At 52.0% G+C, this 15,690-nt stretch overlaps 1 protein-coding gene across 19 annotated transcripts in view; it reads right to left on the minus strand.

Annotated features, from left to right (window-relative positions):
* The window catches only part of GREB1 (growth regulation by estrogen in breast cancer 1), a 128,930-nt gene that overhangs the window by 25,024 nt on the left and 88,216 nt on the right, over window positions 1-15,690 (minus strand). For 14 of the 19 annotated variants that reach the window (XR_001918842.1, XR_001918841.1, XM_018055638.1 and 11 more), the window contains 10 exons: window positions 15,057-15,185; window positions 14,244-14,372; window positions 13,390-13,587; window positions 12,573-12,753; window positions 10,442-10,637; window positions 8,084-8,220; window positions 6,209-6,548; window positions 4,906-5,021; window positions 3,426-3,625; window positions 1,596-1,685 (listed from right to left, as the gene is read on the minus strand). Coding sequence is in view for 15 of the 19 variants with exons in the window: in XM_018055638.1 (XP_017911127.1) it covers window positions 1,596-1,685; window positions 3,426-3,625; window positions 4,906-5,021; window positions 6,209-6,548; window positions 8,084-8,220; window positions 10,442-10,637; window positions 12,573-12,753; window positions 13,390-13,587; window positions 14,244-14,372; window positions 15,057-15,185 (1,716 nt within the window). In the remaining 4 variants the exon portion in view is untranslated. Of the gene's footprint in view, window positions 1-1,594; window positions 1,686-2,137; window positions 2,968-3,425; window positions 3,626-4,905; window positions 5,022-6,208; window positions 6,549-8,083; window positions 8,221-10,441; window positions 10,638-12,572; window positions 12,754-13,389; window positions 13,588-14,243; window positions 14,373-15,056; window positions 15,186-15,690 lie in introns of those variants that run through there. The other 5 variants (XR_001918843.1, XM_018055630.1, XM_018055631.1 and 2 more) reach the window with 5 other exon arrangements.

Here is a 15,690-nt window from a genome sequence, read left to right on the forward strand (position 1 = left end):
ACCAGGCTCCTCTGGCAATGGGATTCTCCAGGCGAGAATACTGGAGTGGGTTGCCATGCCCTCCTCCAGGGGATCTTCCTAACGCAGGGACTGAACCCTTGTCTCGTCTCCTGCATTGGCAGGTAGGTTCTTTACCACGAGCACCACTCTCACCCTGGACCTCCTGAAAGGTGGGGCTTTCCCCATCTCTGAAACGTGGGGGTTGTACCCAAGGCCGCAAGAAGCATCTCATCAGAGACTCCCTAAGGTCTCAGGGTCCTCTGAGGAATTCTGAGAAAGTCCCCTCACAGGACAGGGAGGCTGGCCGGCAGCCTGGACATTCTACTCTGCCTGACAACACTGCACAGACCAGCAGGTTCCAGAACATTCTAGAAAGCTGTCAGCCCAGGATCAGGGAAGAACAAAGCACAACACCTCTCTATTCTAATGGCCTGGAGCATCCACTCCTCAGGTTTCCCTGGTGCCCTGGGTCCCTCTGTTGTTTGGGGCAGGATAAGAAAAAGCTGTAGCATTTGGCTTTTCTGACTGACTCGAGCCTATACATCAGACCCTCCTTCCATCACAGAGTCCATGCTCCTGTTGGGAGGCCTCTTTTGACTCCTTCTGTGCACATCTGTAAGGGAGATCCTCACCGCTTGACCGACTGTTATCCATGGGCTGGTGAGGAGATGGAAGAGAAGAAATCAAAGAAGACCCCAGGCCGAACCCCCTAGTGTGCTCTGACCTTTGCAGCCCGCCATGACCCTAAGCTGTCGCCCCAGGACCACTCACTGCACCCAAGCACCGTACACACCTTCACACCCCAGGACCTCCTCTACCTTCAAAGCCCAAAGGCCAGCTGCTGTCTGAAACCTGCAGGGACCACCCCCTACCCCTAAATCTGCCGCACTTGGGACAAACTTCTTCCTATACATATGCATAACATCTCATAGCGTGAATGTGTGTGCAGAAAATACACAGCAGCCCCTACTGCAACACAGCCTGGTCCAAAGGAACCATGAATTCCTTGCGAGCAGGTGTGTATCTAATGGGTCCCTCAGTGCCCCGAGCCAGGTAGAGAGCAGGTTCTCCATAAACGCTTGTGGTGGGAGGACATGTGATCTGTCTCACGTGTGCTGCCCCGAACTGCTCCCCTGAGGCCGAGGCGACCCCCAGGACCCATATTCCCCACTCCTCCGCCCAAGTGCGGTCGGGTCCAGGGGTCAGTGGACACTTGATAAATTTTGCTGCTTCTCCCCCAGTGAAGCCTTCTGTGTCTGCTTCTCGGCTCTCAGACTCGACAGCAACACTCACCCAGCTCCTTGCCCTGATTCCCCAAACCAACAGCTGCCTGCAGTGCACCGAGGGGTGGCCCTCTGACACCACCCAGCACCGGCCTCTTCCCGGGACAGCAGCCACCACAGCCCAAACCCCTCATAATTCCAGAATCACCCCCACCCCTGGCCCAGAAAGATGCCCCTACTCTCTAGAAAGGTCAGTTCATCACAGACCCCTTCTCTTTCCAGTTCTAGTTGAAAAGAATCTCTTTTCAGTCTCTGAAGTCTCAGAAAACCAAAACAGTCCAACTGAGGGATCCTTATCCCCTGGAGACTTACTGGATGCCTTAGAGGAGAGGGATGAAGACGCGGAGTCGTGGGAGCGGGATCGTTCTCTCTTCACGGGGCTCCGCTTCTCTGACGTGGAGCCTGTTTCAAAACACACACACTGAAGAGGCCTAGTAATCATGGTACCATCTGTTACCCTAGCACTTCAGTTTATAAAGTGCATTCACATACAGCATCTCTCATCCAACCATCCCACCAGCCCTCCATCCACCCATCCATCCCTTCATCCACCCATCCATCCATCCATCCTTTCATCCATCCATCCATCCATTCCTCTATCCATCCATCCATCCATCCATTCCTCCATCCATCCCTCCATCCACCCATCCATCCCTCCATCCACCCATCCATTCTTCTGCCCATACATTCCTCCATCCACCCACCCATCCATCCTTCTATCCACCCATCCATCCATTCCTCCATCCACCCACCCACCCATCCATCCACCTGCCCATCCATCCATCACTCCATCCATCCATCCACCCATCCATCCGTCCCTCCATCAGCCCATCCACCCATCCATCCACATCCCCAGGTCCCCTCCTCTGAGGGAGCACTAAGGAGACAGGTGTACGGTGCAGGGCAGGTCAGTGAAGCATTGGCAGGTTAGTGGGGCTCCTGCCCAGGGGTCTTGGCTATAGGCTAGAGTAAGGAGGGCAGATAGGGCAGACCTGGGACCCAGGAGCCAGGCACCCACCCAGCAGGAGAAAGCAGGAGACGGGAGATGTCCTGGTAGAGGTGACCCTGACCCCAGTTCTGAACAGCAAGCTTGGGTTTCCAGGTGAAGCATGGGGCAGAGGGAACTCAAGTGGCTGTGAGAGCAACTGTGTGGCCCAGAGGTGACAGAGCAGGGCACAACCATGAGATGAGTGCGGCCAAAGCTCAAGGGGCAGCATGGGGGCCAGAAGCCAAGAGGTGCAAAGGGGAAAGGTGGGTCGGGAGATGCCAAGAGTGTGGATTCACTCCACGGGCAATTTCATGTCAGGGTCCCACCCACACCTGTGAAAAGCTTCTACAGCACCAGGAGGGTCTTTCCTCCCCATTTTACGGATGTGTCATCTGAGGCTAGAAGAGGTGACATGACCTGTCCAAACGCACACAACCAGAGTCGGAGGATGGGCGGGGAAGAGGCATTCTGGTCTGCTGGCTCTCCTTCGGTCTCACTCTCCACTACACCAAACCCCACAAATGCCCTGTACTTTCACGGCAGCAGCTTTCAGTTTTTTTCTCCCTGTCCTGTTGACAAGAGCCAGATGCTTTGCACTGCCCTGATTTATGTGTCCTATTAAAACACATGGTGTCAAACGCTCATGTCTGCAGACGAAATTGGCCTGTTTCCATAAATCCCAATAATGGGCACCTCCTGTGAATTCACATAGAAGACATAAGCGAGTGAATCTTAAACCAGCCAGTAATTCCACCAGCAATTCAAGCAAGGCATGAACTGAAACCCCAGGAAATCTCCGTTTTTCTTCCTACTTTTTAAGAATCTTAGAGCTTCAAAGAACTTGATGGGATTTCCATATTCTCACACCGCCAAAAATGATAGGTGGTGGTGGGTGGTTTATTGGCTAAGTCGAGTCTGACTTTTGCAACTCCATAGACTGTAGCCCGCCAGGCTTCTCTGTCCATGGGGCAAGAATACTGGAGCAAGTTGCCATTTCCTTCTCCAAAAATAGGGGGAGGTGAAGCAAAATATGAAATTACTGAAGGATTTTCCCAAAAGATGTTATCTAGATGGTTCTCACTGGGAGCTGCCGATCAGCAGACAGGCCAAGGACCACCCTGAGTGGGGACAGGAGCCTGGACTGGCCTCCCCACCTTCCGTCACCAGCTCCTCGTCCTCATTGTCTGTGCTGCTCAGCTTCTCTGCATCACTCTCCAAAGCCTCGGTCTGGGCGCCCTTCTCCAGGGGAGGCTCACTGCTCACGAAGTACGCGGCCAGGCCCAGCTCCTGCTCCAGGGCCGTCCGCACCAGGCAGGAGGAGTTTATGAGCCGCAGGTCACAGTACCGCAGGGACCTGGGAGGAGGCGGAAGAAGGGATCTATCGAGAGCTTTCTACCAGGAGGCACCACTGCGTGCCGGGGACCAGCACCCTGCCTGCCTCAGTAGGCCCCCAGGACTCAGGCCAATGGAAACGCAGACAGCGCACTGTGAGCCTTGAGCACCAAAGTCCACTGGGTACTTAGCCCTGTGCTGCCTGGAATCAAAAGAACACTGACTTTCTGGTCAGATGAGAACGAGGCTTGAGTTCCAGCCCTGCCTCTTCGTGGCAACAGGACCTTAGACAAAGTGGGCAACTTCTCGGGAGGCTCAGATTTTTTTCATTTGAAGGATATGAATGAATTTTAATAACCACTTAAGTGTACTGTTACGAGGGATATATGCATTAAGTAGACACCTGATTATTCCAACAACATTTAAAATGTGTCCAGGACCATGTCTCATGCAAGGGAGAGGATGGCCATCAAGTCACTGACACACTGGAAACCAGAGTCTGTCTGGGAAGATACTCCAATGAGTCATGACGTATGTGGAGGGGCGGACACATAGGATGGGCAGGGCAGGGCTCGGGGGAATAGCAAAGGGCTTAGAGAGAGGTGGGTGGGGCTGCAGTCAGGCTCTGTAACTACTGCTCCTGTGACCTCAGGAAAATGGCCTTTCATTCACTCACCTATAAAACAGGGTTGTAATACTAACTTTGCAAGAGGCAAATGCTAGATCAAAAGTCCAGCACAGTGCCTGATACAAAAAGGAGTTCAGTAAAGCTCACTCAAATTTAAGATAAAGGCATTGTCTTAGTCTGATGGAGCTGAGGACTGAAAGACTTGATCCATGACACAGCAACAACCAAGGTCGAACAGTTTGGAGCCGCTTTTAGCTGGCCTGTGAGTACATGATGCGAAGTGGCCCTTCTATAAGTGTGGTGTGGCCCAGCAGAAAGAAGCCAGGCAGCACTGAGTCCAGCATCCACCTTACCGGCTTAATCCCTAGGAATCTCGGTTTCCTCATCAGCCCCAAGGCCTCCACCCATGGAGCCCAGCCGCAGTCCCCACACCCACCCCCCTGAGTCCAAGGGGTTCCTGTCTGAGAACTGGGCAAAGCTGCCCAGGCCCAGACACCTTTCACTGCCATTTGCTGGAAAACTGTCACCACAAAGATACAAGCCGCTGATGACTATGATGTGAGTGCACCACTGAGAGTCTGGCAGGGGAAGCCTGACCTGGTAAAGCCCCCAGCGTTGCCCGGGCGGCTGGCTCCTCACAGACCCCCAGGAGCGCAGCCCCCCAACACACTCACCTTGGTAAGGACTCCCCATGTGGATCCATCCCACTGAAGATCAGGATGCAAGGCAGGCCCTCCAACTCCAAGTACGTCTGAGGCCGCCACTCCGCATCCTCTATGTTCTGCCACACCTGCAGATAATTAAAGAGGGAGACGGCTGTGGGATGCCACCCTTCCTGACTAGCCCAGCGCTAAGGGAACCCTGATGTCCTCCTGCTGATTTACAGCCTTTGCAATGCCTTGTCTGAGCCTTATCAAATTTATACTGCAGATAAGCATCCTGTCGGCTTCACCACTGGATTCCCAGCCACGTAGAACACTGCCTGGCACTCGTGAGCCATTCAAGAAATAATCTGTCAACTGACTGCCTTAATCTTTGCTAGAAAGTATACATCCTCAGGCCTTCCTTGGGGGCTCAGATGATAAAGAATCTGCCTGCAATGCAGGAGATCTGGTTTGATCTCTGGGACAGGAAGATCCCCTGCAGTGAGGGAATGGCTACCCACTGCAGTATTCTTGCCTGGAGAACTCCATGGACAGAGGAGCCTGGTGGGCTATAGTCTATGGGGTTGCAAACAGTTGCACACAACTGAGTGACTAACACTTCACTTCATATTGTATATCCTCAACTGCCTAACATTTTGTACCATGCTCTCCCCATTGTGGAGCTGCGCCCTCCCAATTCCTTCCCAATTGCTCAATATTCTTGCCCTAAGCCTTTCATATCATCTGTCACCTGGAGGTCTAGCAGAGAGCAAGGTCTATGAGCCAGGCACTGTGCTCGTTTTGGGGCTGAGATGTGTGGGGGTGTCCTTGCCCTCCCCTGCTGGGGGAGAAGCCAGATAACAGGCAGGGAAAACAGAACCTGTGCCAGGTTGGGGGTGGAGGGCAAGGAGGGGGAAGTGAGGCTTCCTGAAAGAAGGAAAGACTCTGAGTTGAATTCTGTGGACCAATAGGTATTAGCTAAACAAAAGAGGAGAAGAAATGAACCCCTGGAAAGAAAGAAAATCTTGCCACGGCCCAGAACTTTGAGAGAGCAAGACAGGGTGTTGGGGAGGGTGCAGTTTTTATAAATAACGTGGTAAAGCTGGACTGAAAGATGCAGGTAGGGATGTGGTTAAGAGAGGAGCCTGGAGGGGTGGCCGAGTGTGCGGAGGCCCCGTTGGAAGAGACAGAAAGTTCATCACCGGTCCACCCCTTCCCCTCTGCTCCCCGCCCCCTGGTCGTCCTGCCCGCCCTCCCAGGTGTCTATCCCCTCCCCCTGGTCATCATCTCCGCCCACCCGTCCTCCTAGGAGTCTGTCCCTGCCTTTCCCCACCTTAAGCTGCTTCAGGAAGTGCTTCCCAATGGTGATGCCCGAGGCGGGGTTCCCCAGAATGATCTCAAAGTGCTCCTCCAGGGCCAGCCGTGCCCGCACGTGGGCCAGCCGCTCATAGGCCACGGCCGCCAGTGGGGAGCAGGGCACCCGCAGCAGGACCATGAGCCCGTGGCCGCAGGGGCACTGCTTCGGGGAGTTGATGAGGTTCTGCGTGATCTCCAGCGTCTCCACGGACGTGTAGTTCTTCATCTGCGAGAGGCCACTCACAGCCATCATGGCGGCCGCGTAGTGCTGCACGAGAACAAAGGTCCTGATCACCGCGCTGTGCAGGCGGGGGAACCTGCAAGGAACAGAGAGACCACGCCGTGACCCGGGGCTGTGACTCCAAGGATGCCCAAGCGCTCTGGGAGAGCAAGGCTCTCCAGGGCCAACCGGTAACCAGACATCTGCCATCCAGGGCAGAGGGCATGCTTGCTGCAGGAGGAGCTGGGGAACTGAACAGAGAAGCAGAGGCAGGACAAAGGTCAGTTCACACAGCCTCAGTGTGACATCTTGGAGGAGATCTTCCCTTGGCGAGGCTACAGGAGCTCAGCTGACAATCTACCTGGTCTGATGAAATCCATCCGCATCAGAGCTGAATGATAGTTTCCCAAAGGGAGTGCTGGGGAACACTAATCTCACAGGACACTGGACATGCCTTACACGCTAGCCCATTCACAGCACACCTGGCAAAGGAAGGCACTGACAACTCTCACTGGGAAAAAGAACCTTTTGGTAAATGTAAGGTTTATCAAACACACATGACCATGGAACCCCTTTTGGCATAACAGCTATTAGTGTGCAGCAGCCTAGTTTGGAACACAGTTTAGGAAGTACAGATCTAACTCACTCCCTTTATCAACAAGTGAGAAAAACAAGCTGCCACAAGGAGAGACGACAGAGCTCAGTTCAACACCCACAGTGAGCAGGAGAGCCATTCACTTTGTTTTATATTGTATGCACATGTGAAGTCACTTCATTTGTGTCTGACTCTTTGGGACCTGATGGACCATAGCCCACCAGGCTCCTCTGTCCAGGCAAGAATACTGGAGCAGGTTGCCATGTTCTCCTCCAGGGAATCTTCCCGACTCGGGGATTGAACCTGTGTCCCCTGCATTGGCAGGTGGGTTCTTTACTGCTGAGCCACCTGAGAAGCCCCTAGTGTTTTTTATTAGACAGTCTGTAAATCTGGGCCTGCCTTTTCCACATACACACTGTGTGGATGTCAGCCCTTAACCTCCCTAAGCCTCCGTTTCTTCATCTGTAAAGTGACAATGTTGATACCCACCTCGGGGGTGTGCTGTGACAGGGTTGAAAAGGCAACACTGATTCTGGGTTCAGACCCAGTTCTGTCACTTTCTAGATGTATGGCCTGAGAAAGAGTCTCCCTGAGTCTCAGTTTATTTGCAAATGTGACTAATAATAACAGCTGTCTTGGAGAGGTCGGGAGGACTAAATAAGATAATGAAAGTAAGGCTCTTGGAACAAAACAGGCACATGGTACATAAACAAAGGAAATAAAGACAAAGCCAACTGATCACCACTCTCTCTTCCTTTACACCTTGTGGCATCTTAATTCCTCCCATTTTCTTGCCCTCCCTTGAGTCTCAGACACACAGTCCCACATTCCAGCATATTTCCGTCCACTCTCACTCACATGATATCACCCGCCCAATATGCAAAACACGGAATAAATTAAGGTCCACTGAAGCGACTTGAGTCACCCAGGAAGGGAGGCAGGTGACCTGCTCCCCAGACATGCCCTGGCTGCGCAGTCATTCCTCACCTGGCACTTGACTACTGAGCAGTTTTAGGAACTTCAGGAGAGCGGTGTACCTTTTTCCCAGTGCAGTGACCATGGCCTCAAAGGAGCTGTCGTATCTCAGCAACGGGAGGCTGTGTCCCGAGAGCGTGGACTCGATGAACTCAGACAGCCCGAAGTACTTCCTGTTCTCAGGATACAAGTCCACGCCCTAAAACAGAGATGCAGCTCGGTCATGCCGATGACACATTTGTGGGAACCGTGAATGTCACGTGCTGGGGGCACAGGCGACCTGAACGGCATCTTGCTCTAAACTGAGCTGACTCTGCAGTGCCCTGGGTGACCTTTTATAAATGTCTTTCCTCTGCAGACCCAGAGCACAGAGCACTCCATGCATAAAGGCCAATGCCTCCCCATCACTCAAGATATTTCCATTCCAAGGCTAGTGCCTTGGCCAAGAAGAAAATCAACCTTGTTTTACATTTTTTTTTAGACACACAACTTTCTGCTTCTTTCCAACAATTTTAATTGGCTTTGCTGCTGCTGCTAAATCGCTTCAGTCGCGTCTGACTCTGTGCGACCCCATAGACGGCAGCCCACCAGGCTCCCCCATCCCTGGGAGTGGGTTGCCTTTTCCTTCTCCAATGCATGAAAGTGAAAAGTGAAAGTGAAGTCGCTCAGTCGTGTCTGACTCTTCACGACCCCATGGACTGCAGCCCACCAGGCTCCTCTGTCCATGGGATTTTCCAGGCAAGAGTACTGGAGTGGGTTGCCATTGCCTTCTCCTAACTGGCTTTAGGAATAGGCAAATCAATTATTTTTGCATTCAGGTGCTATTACATCAGCAGAAAGAAATGCACTTATCTAACCAATTTTACTCACGTTGATATAAAATTCCTCACAAACTAACATCAGAGCTTATCAAACTTCAGAGAAGAGGGAAGTTGGGGAAGGATGCTAAAACTACGAAAGTGAAAGTGAAAGTCGCTCAGTCATATCCGACTCTTCGCGACAGTCCACAAAATTCTCCAGGCTAGAATACTGGAATGGGTAGCTTTTCCCTTCTCCAGGGGATCTTTCCAACCCAGGGATCAAATCCAGGTCTCCAGCATTGCAGGCGGACTCTTCACCAGCTGAGCCACAAGGGAAGCCCAAGAATATTGGAGTGGGTAGCCAGCCTATCCCTTCTCCAGCGGCTCTTCCCAACGCAGGAATCAAACTGGGGTCTCCTGAATTACAGGTAGATTCTTTACCATGAACTATGCCCTCAGGTAGCACAAGGCTTAAGCGTGAGGACCATGGAGTCAGCCGGACTGGGTCATATCCCAGTCTGGCTCCAGAGCTTTCTAGATGCATGGCTTTAGGTAAGTGGCTTAACCCATCCCCTCTGCCTCATCTTCCCTATTTGTAAATCAGAAATCAATGTAGCATCTGCGTCTTATCCAAGTTCATGAGATAAAGCACTTTGAACGTTGCCTGCCAGGCTCATGGTAAGCACTACATGAAAACAACTGCTGTCACCATCTATGTATATATATGTACATGCTTGGCTGTCAGGTGTGAATTGCAGCATGCAGGATCTTTCTTTGGGGCGCACAGACTCCCCAGTTGTGGTGCTCAGACTTGGTAGTTGCAGTGTGTGAGCTTAGTTGCTCTAGGGCATGTAAGATCTTAGTTCCCCAACCAGGGATCAAACTCTTGTCCCCTGCATTGCAAGGCAGATTCTTAACCACTGGACCACCAGGGAAGTTCCCAGCTGCTGTCTCTGCCTCTGATTCTGAGGCAGTTGGCTGCAAACGAAGCATCAGCACCTTTAGAGGTTGCTCGGATGACTCCGAGACACTTCGAAAAAGTCCAGAACTTGATGTCTACTGCTTGCTTGTATAATTAGGCAGAATCCAAATATCCAGAGTTTTCACATTACAAGAATGACTGCTGTCTTCTATTTTGGTGAGAAAATGGCAGATGATAAGCTGAAATAAAACTCACTAGGGTTTGTGGATGTGTGTTCAGTTTGAGAAAGGAGATTTTGAACCTCACTGCTGAAGGAGGCAAGGATAGGAAAAATAGGAACACTTCTAGACAAACTTAGAGTCGCCCCATATGGAGCCCAAGTCCTCACAGCCCTGGAAGCCTCGATGTCCAACACCAGGAGAGTGAGAGCTTCAGCTACTCAGAGAGCTTCAGTCACCAGAGAAACAGCAAACCAAGCGGACTCCCTTACGAGCTCTTAAGGAAGAAGCCAAGAAGTGCACCACAGGAAGGTTTCCAAAGACCAACAAGAGTTAACTCTAACCCTGGGTAGAATCAACGAACCAAGGAGTTGGAACCCAGTGACCCCCAGCTGGGCGCATCAGTCAAATCTTTACTGAACAGAGCCTCTCCCAGCCCAACGTCACTGGTGCAGTGGGCTCAACCGCCCGGGCACTCACGTCACTGTAGGAGGCCGGCCAGTGGATCTCGTTGTAGGGGCTGACGAGGGTGTGCTGCGTCTGCAGTGCGTACGGGAAGGAGGTCACGTGGAGTGTCACGATGTTGGGGGCCTCCTTCACCTCCTTGCAGTTGAGCAATCTGTCCACCAGCCCCACAGACGGGTCACTTTGGGAGTAGAGGTTATGAACAGCGCTACTGAGGGAGGAAAAGGGGGAGAAGAAATGGTAAGCGGACGACCAGCGTCGTCCTGTCACCTGACCAGGATCGAACATTTGGATCAATTGATAATGAGCCCCCCAGTGCTGCCAACAACCGAAGCTTAGAACTCTGCCCTTGACTAGGAAAATGAAATTTTAAAGAAAAATACCAGTGGGATTTCCGGGCAGTACAGTAGTTACAACTCCTTGCCTTCAAGGCCAAGGGTGTGGGTTTGATCCCTGGTTGGGGAACTAAGGTCTTACAAGCTATAGGGTGTGGCCAAAAAAGAAAAGAAAAAAAATCTGAGTGCACTTCAGGTACCTGTCAGGGACTCCCCAGTCATGACCTGTTAAAAGCCTGGCTGGGGGAGCAGTGTTTCCAGAGGAACGCTTGCACGATACACAGTCCATCTGCTTCTCTAGCACAGGGATGCTCACCCAGCCGTCAACGAGTCGCCTTTCTCCCCTGGGCCAACCTGATTGTACACCCATCTCCTGAAGTTCTTTTCTCTAAAGTCCTGTGACCTTGAATTGATCCAAAGAGGACCTAAAATGGTGCATTCTCTACCAAATGTTACAGCATAGGACCAGGAATAGGAAGCACTTTGGACAGAGGCGGAGGAGACAGTCACCTCTTAGCCTTCCTCTGTGGGACGGGGCCCCGACTGTTGTCTTCTGTAAATTGAGGGGGATGGGAAAAAAATCAGTGCTTCACCTCTTGGGTGGCAGGTCACCACTCGGAAAAACCTACCCACCAAAGGAAAATGGACAATATAGCTTTTTATGTAACTCAGAATGTTCAAATTCGCCCAGTGCTAGACTGGACACCCTTTACCTGGGTGAACTTTAAGGCTCTGGCCAGCCCTGCACTTCTGCACCCGCTGCAAATCAGAGCTTTCCTCCAAGGTCTGACCCATCATCTTCCCTCCCTCCTCATCCAGGTCAGGGGCAGTGTCTAAACGCACAACCCCAGTCTCTTGGAAACGCCCAGGAACCCTGCCAGACTCCAAGCTTGAGACTATCTGAAATTCATCCAGATTTACGTTCATTTGTGAAATCAGCTTGGGAAGGGCAGCAGCTGTGACCCACATGGTCCAGAGCTGTGAGGCTCGGTCAGGAAGGGGTTGGGTAGAGCTCCTCCCATCTGGATCCCTTTCTGGCACCAGTGCTGTACCCACTGTTCTGTCCCTGCCACCCTTCTCCCCCCAACCCAGCCTGTGATGTTGAGCAAGATGCCCACCTTCTCCAGTTTCCATAACGATCCCTTTTAGAGGCCTTTTAGGGCTTCCCTCATAGCTCAGTTGTAAAGAATCCATATTGCATCCATACTGCAATACAGGAGGCCCAGGTTCAATCCCTGGATCGGGAAGATTCCCTGGAGAAGGAAATGGCAACCCACTCCAGTATTCTTGCCTAGAGAACCCCAGTGACAGAGGAGCCTTGCAGGCTACAGTCAATGGGGTCGCAAACGTCAGACACAATTTAGCGACTAAACCACCACCAGAGGCCACCTGAGATGACCCCTCAGCTAACTTCTGGCCCTATGGTCTGAAACAGCCCCACAGCACCTGCTGGCAAATGCCAAGCCCCCAACATCATTCATCTTTTTAACACTTACGCCCACTGTCGCAAATATTATCCATACGTTGTGTGCACGCACACTTAGTCGCTCAGTCATGTCTGACTCTTTGCAACCCCATGGACTGTAGCCCCCCAGGCTTCTCTGTCCATGGGATTTCCCAGGAAAAACTACTGGAGTGGATTGCCATTTCCTTCTCCAAGGGATCTTCCTGACCCAGGGATCAAACCCACATCTCCTGCATCGCCAGGCAGATACTTTACCACTGTGCCACCAGAGAAACCCATATGATCCACACATCTTCATTCAGAAAAGGGAAATGCCAGCCCTGCCCTGTGCCACAGCCAGTCTAACCTTACAAGATCCCAGTGGGCGTGGTCGTGGATGAGGACGAAGAGTGTGTGCGGATTCTGAAAGGAGTGTTGCAGGAAGGACTTGAACTTCGTCTGCGCTTCGGCATCAAGCTTCAGAACGTATTGCTCCACCCTCTGCCTGGTCACGTGCTCCTTCTCCAAGCCCAGCTCCAGCAAAACCCCTGCAACACAGTGAAAATACATCAGTAGCTCCAAACATGGCTGTGAGGTTTCTGAGTCATCAACAGACCCTTGAGCAGGATCTCCCATGTGGCAGGCTCCAAGCTGGGCCCAGAGGCTACAGGGATGGAGGAGTTATGAATGAGTCAGGAAGCCAGATACTAGAATATAGTTCACTGACTTGAGTGGAACAGAGGGAATAGTCTAGTGACGCCTTGCTTTTAACAGTTTATAAAATCATGAACAAGCTGGGCATCAGCTTCATGAGCTATGAACTGGGGGTGTTAATACTACCCCCTCTGCTTCAGGAACAAAGATGATGTTAGAATCCAAATCTGAATGTAGGTACATCAGAGCTTCTGCACCCAGACAGACATCAGACACTCCCTGAAAGGCCAGTGACATGCCATGTTAAGTTGCTTCAGTCATGTCCGACTCTTTGTGACCCCATAGACTGTAGCCCGCCAGGCTCCTCTGTCCATGGGATTCTCCAGGCAAGAATACTGGAGTGGGTTGCCATGCCCTCCTCCAGGGGATCTTCCCAACCCAGGGATCGAACCCATGTCTCCTGTGGCCCCTACATTGCAAGCGGCTTCTTTACCACTGAGCCACCAGGGAAACCCCACAAGGGCCCATACCTGAATGCCACACGTGGAAGAGGGTCTGCTGGTAAGTCACTTCTGAGGGTGGAATACAAATCAGAAAGTCCACCTTCTCAAAGGATCCCAAGTCCAGATTTTGGGTGCTGGAATCCGCGATTGAACACACATGGGAAAGGAGCTTCTGGGCCACAGCCAGCTGGAAGGGCCGGATGCGGTGGGGCTCCAGATGGTAACCTGGAACCAGAGCCCCCGTCAGGGTGAGGAGCACCATGAGCAGACCGCTATAGCCCTGGACTCTGCGGGGGACTCAAGCAAGAGCCCCATCTGGCTCACACAGGGATGAGGGAACCGGAAAAGACCAGCATTCATTGAGTGCCTGCTCTGGGCTACGCACCATGCTGGTCATGTCACACCTTATTCCTGATTTAAAAATTAAAAGATGAACAGCACTTGAGGATCTCAGGGGCTGAGACCTACTCCACCTGGAGGGGACAAGGACGGGATCCCAGGGAAGCTGATGCCGAGATTGGGCTTCTGAAGAGGCTGCAGGTTCTCAGGAAGAGGAGGAGACCAGCAGAGCCCCTCAGGAACATAGTATGAATAAAACATTCCAACAGTGCATTGATAAACTAGAAATCAACTCAGAGAAAGGAAAGTGTACAGATGTACATTTCAGGGTAAAATACGACTGTTCTCATTAAAGACTAAAATGAAAGTTAGGAAAAAATAAAAAAATAAAATGAAAGTTAGGTATTAGGTCTACTTTGATGCTAGGGAAACACCCTGCCCACTGGATGTGCCTCGAACTGTGCTTCCTTGCAGACCCTGGGGGCCCCGGGACGCTGCCCCACCAGCCTGGAGCTTGGCCACTGCTCCCCGGCACCACTCACTTGTACACGCAGGTGCCTCGCCGACATCCAGGGATGCTGACTTGCTGACAGAGGAGGCAGCAAGTGAGGAAGAAACAAGGCCTTGATTTTCCTGATGGAATTTGTCCAGCAAAATGTCAATGTCGCCTTCTGCCCCCAAACAGAAAGAACATCAGAAATGGGTTTTCCATCTCAGGGAAACTCGACATCAAGGGAACAACCTCTATGTGTTAGGCACTGTCCTGGGCCTGGGGCACCAGAGATAGGGTGGCCCATCCTATGAAAGAGCCCACGGCCAAGGAAGGCAGATGTTCTTAGGAAAATGACATTATGACCCAGTGGGTTTTAGGGCAGGAGGCCAGACGTCAGGAGGTAGGGGTCTGAGCCCATCCTGGAGAAGAAGGGGCCAGCAAAGGTTTCTGGGAGGAAATGGGGTGACTCCTGAAGGGCGAGTAGCCAGGAAAAGAAGGGAGATGGGCACTCAAAGCTTGGAACACACAGAATGAAGCTCAGAGAATACACTTCTCCACAAGAGGCTTTAAGCAACTGAGAGGGGGAGGCAGGAGGGTGATGGACAGAGCCCTGGAGGTAGAGAGGACCATGCACAAGGCCTGTGTGTGCCCCCAAAGGCACCACACAGACAGACACCACACAGCCAGAGCAGGAATCAGCTAGCCAGAGACCCCACACCATGGAAGGGCCACCGCACCTGTAAATCCAGGCCAGCCTCGGCAGCTCACAGGGATGGGCTCTGAGACAGCCTCCCCTTGAGTCTGTGTTTATTTCTGTCTCATCAGTGTATGGTGACTTGCACCTGTCTGACTACAAGCATACCTGGACAGAGGGTGCTAAAAAAGGCCCCTAGCGAGTCCACTTTCCCGGTAACCAGCTCGTAATTGACTTCTTTCTGGTACTCGGCTGGGGTGAGAAGGCTCTCAGAAAGAATCCGGGCTTGGTATTTTCCTGGAAAACAAACAACAGCTTTGACAGGGCCCTCTGCTTAGAATTAGAGCATGAGCTCTTCGATGGCAGTCTATGCCTGCATCCCTTTCTCCCTCCATCCTCCAAGCCCAGCATCACGCCGGGCTAAGAGCAGGGCTTCCTGCTGCTGCTGAAATGAATGAATGGTATACACGCCCCAGAGCCCAGTTTGGAACCTGACTCTCTCCCCCACTTAACCAGCTGTGTAACCCGGGCTGACCCAGCTTCCTCATCTGGAATTCATGGCTGGCAGCTCTATCTACTTCACAGGACTATCGTGAGGATGAAACAGGGCAAGGTTTATGAAATGTGCAGCCCAATGCCTGGTGCAGCGAAGGCTCCAGTACTGAAGGTACTACTCAAATCAATGTAAAGAATTTATTTAAAAAACACAGAAGGCGTTCAGGATGAAGGAATGACAAGAGATAATGAAGGCCCAGCAGAGAAGCAATCTGAAATCAGCCCCTCATCTGAGATCCTCCATCCT

This window comes from Capra hircus, chromosome 11 (genome assembly GCF_001704415.2).
Source record: "Capra hircus breed San Clemente chromosome 11, ASM170441v1, whole genome shotgun sequence".
Taxonomy (NCBI): domain Eukaryota; kingdom Metazoa; phylum Chordata; class Mammalia; order Artiodactyla; family Bovidae; genus Capra; species Capra hircus.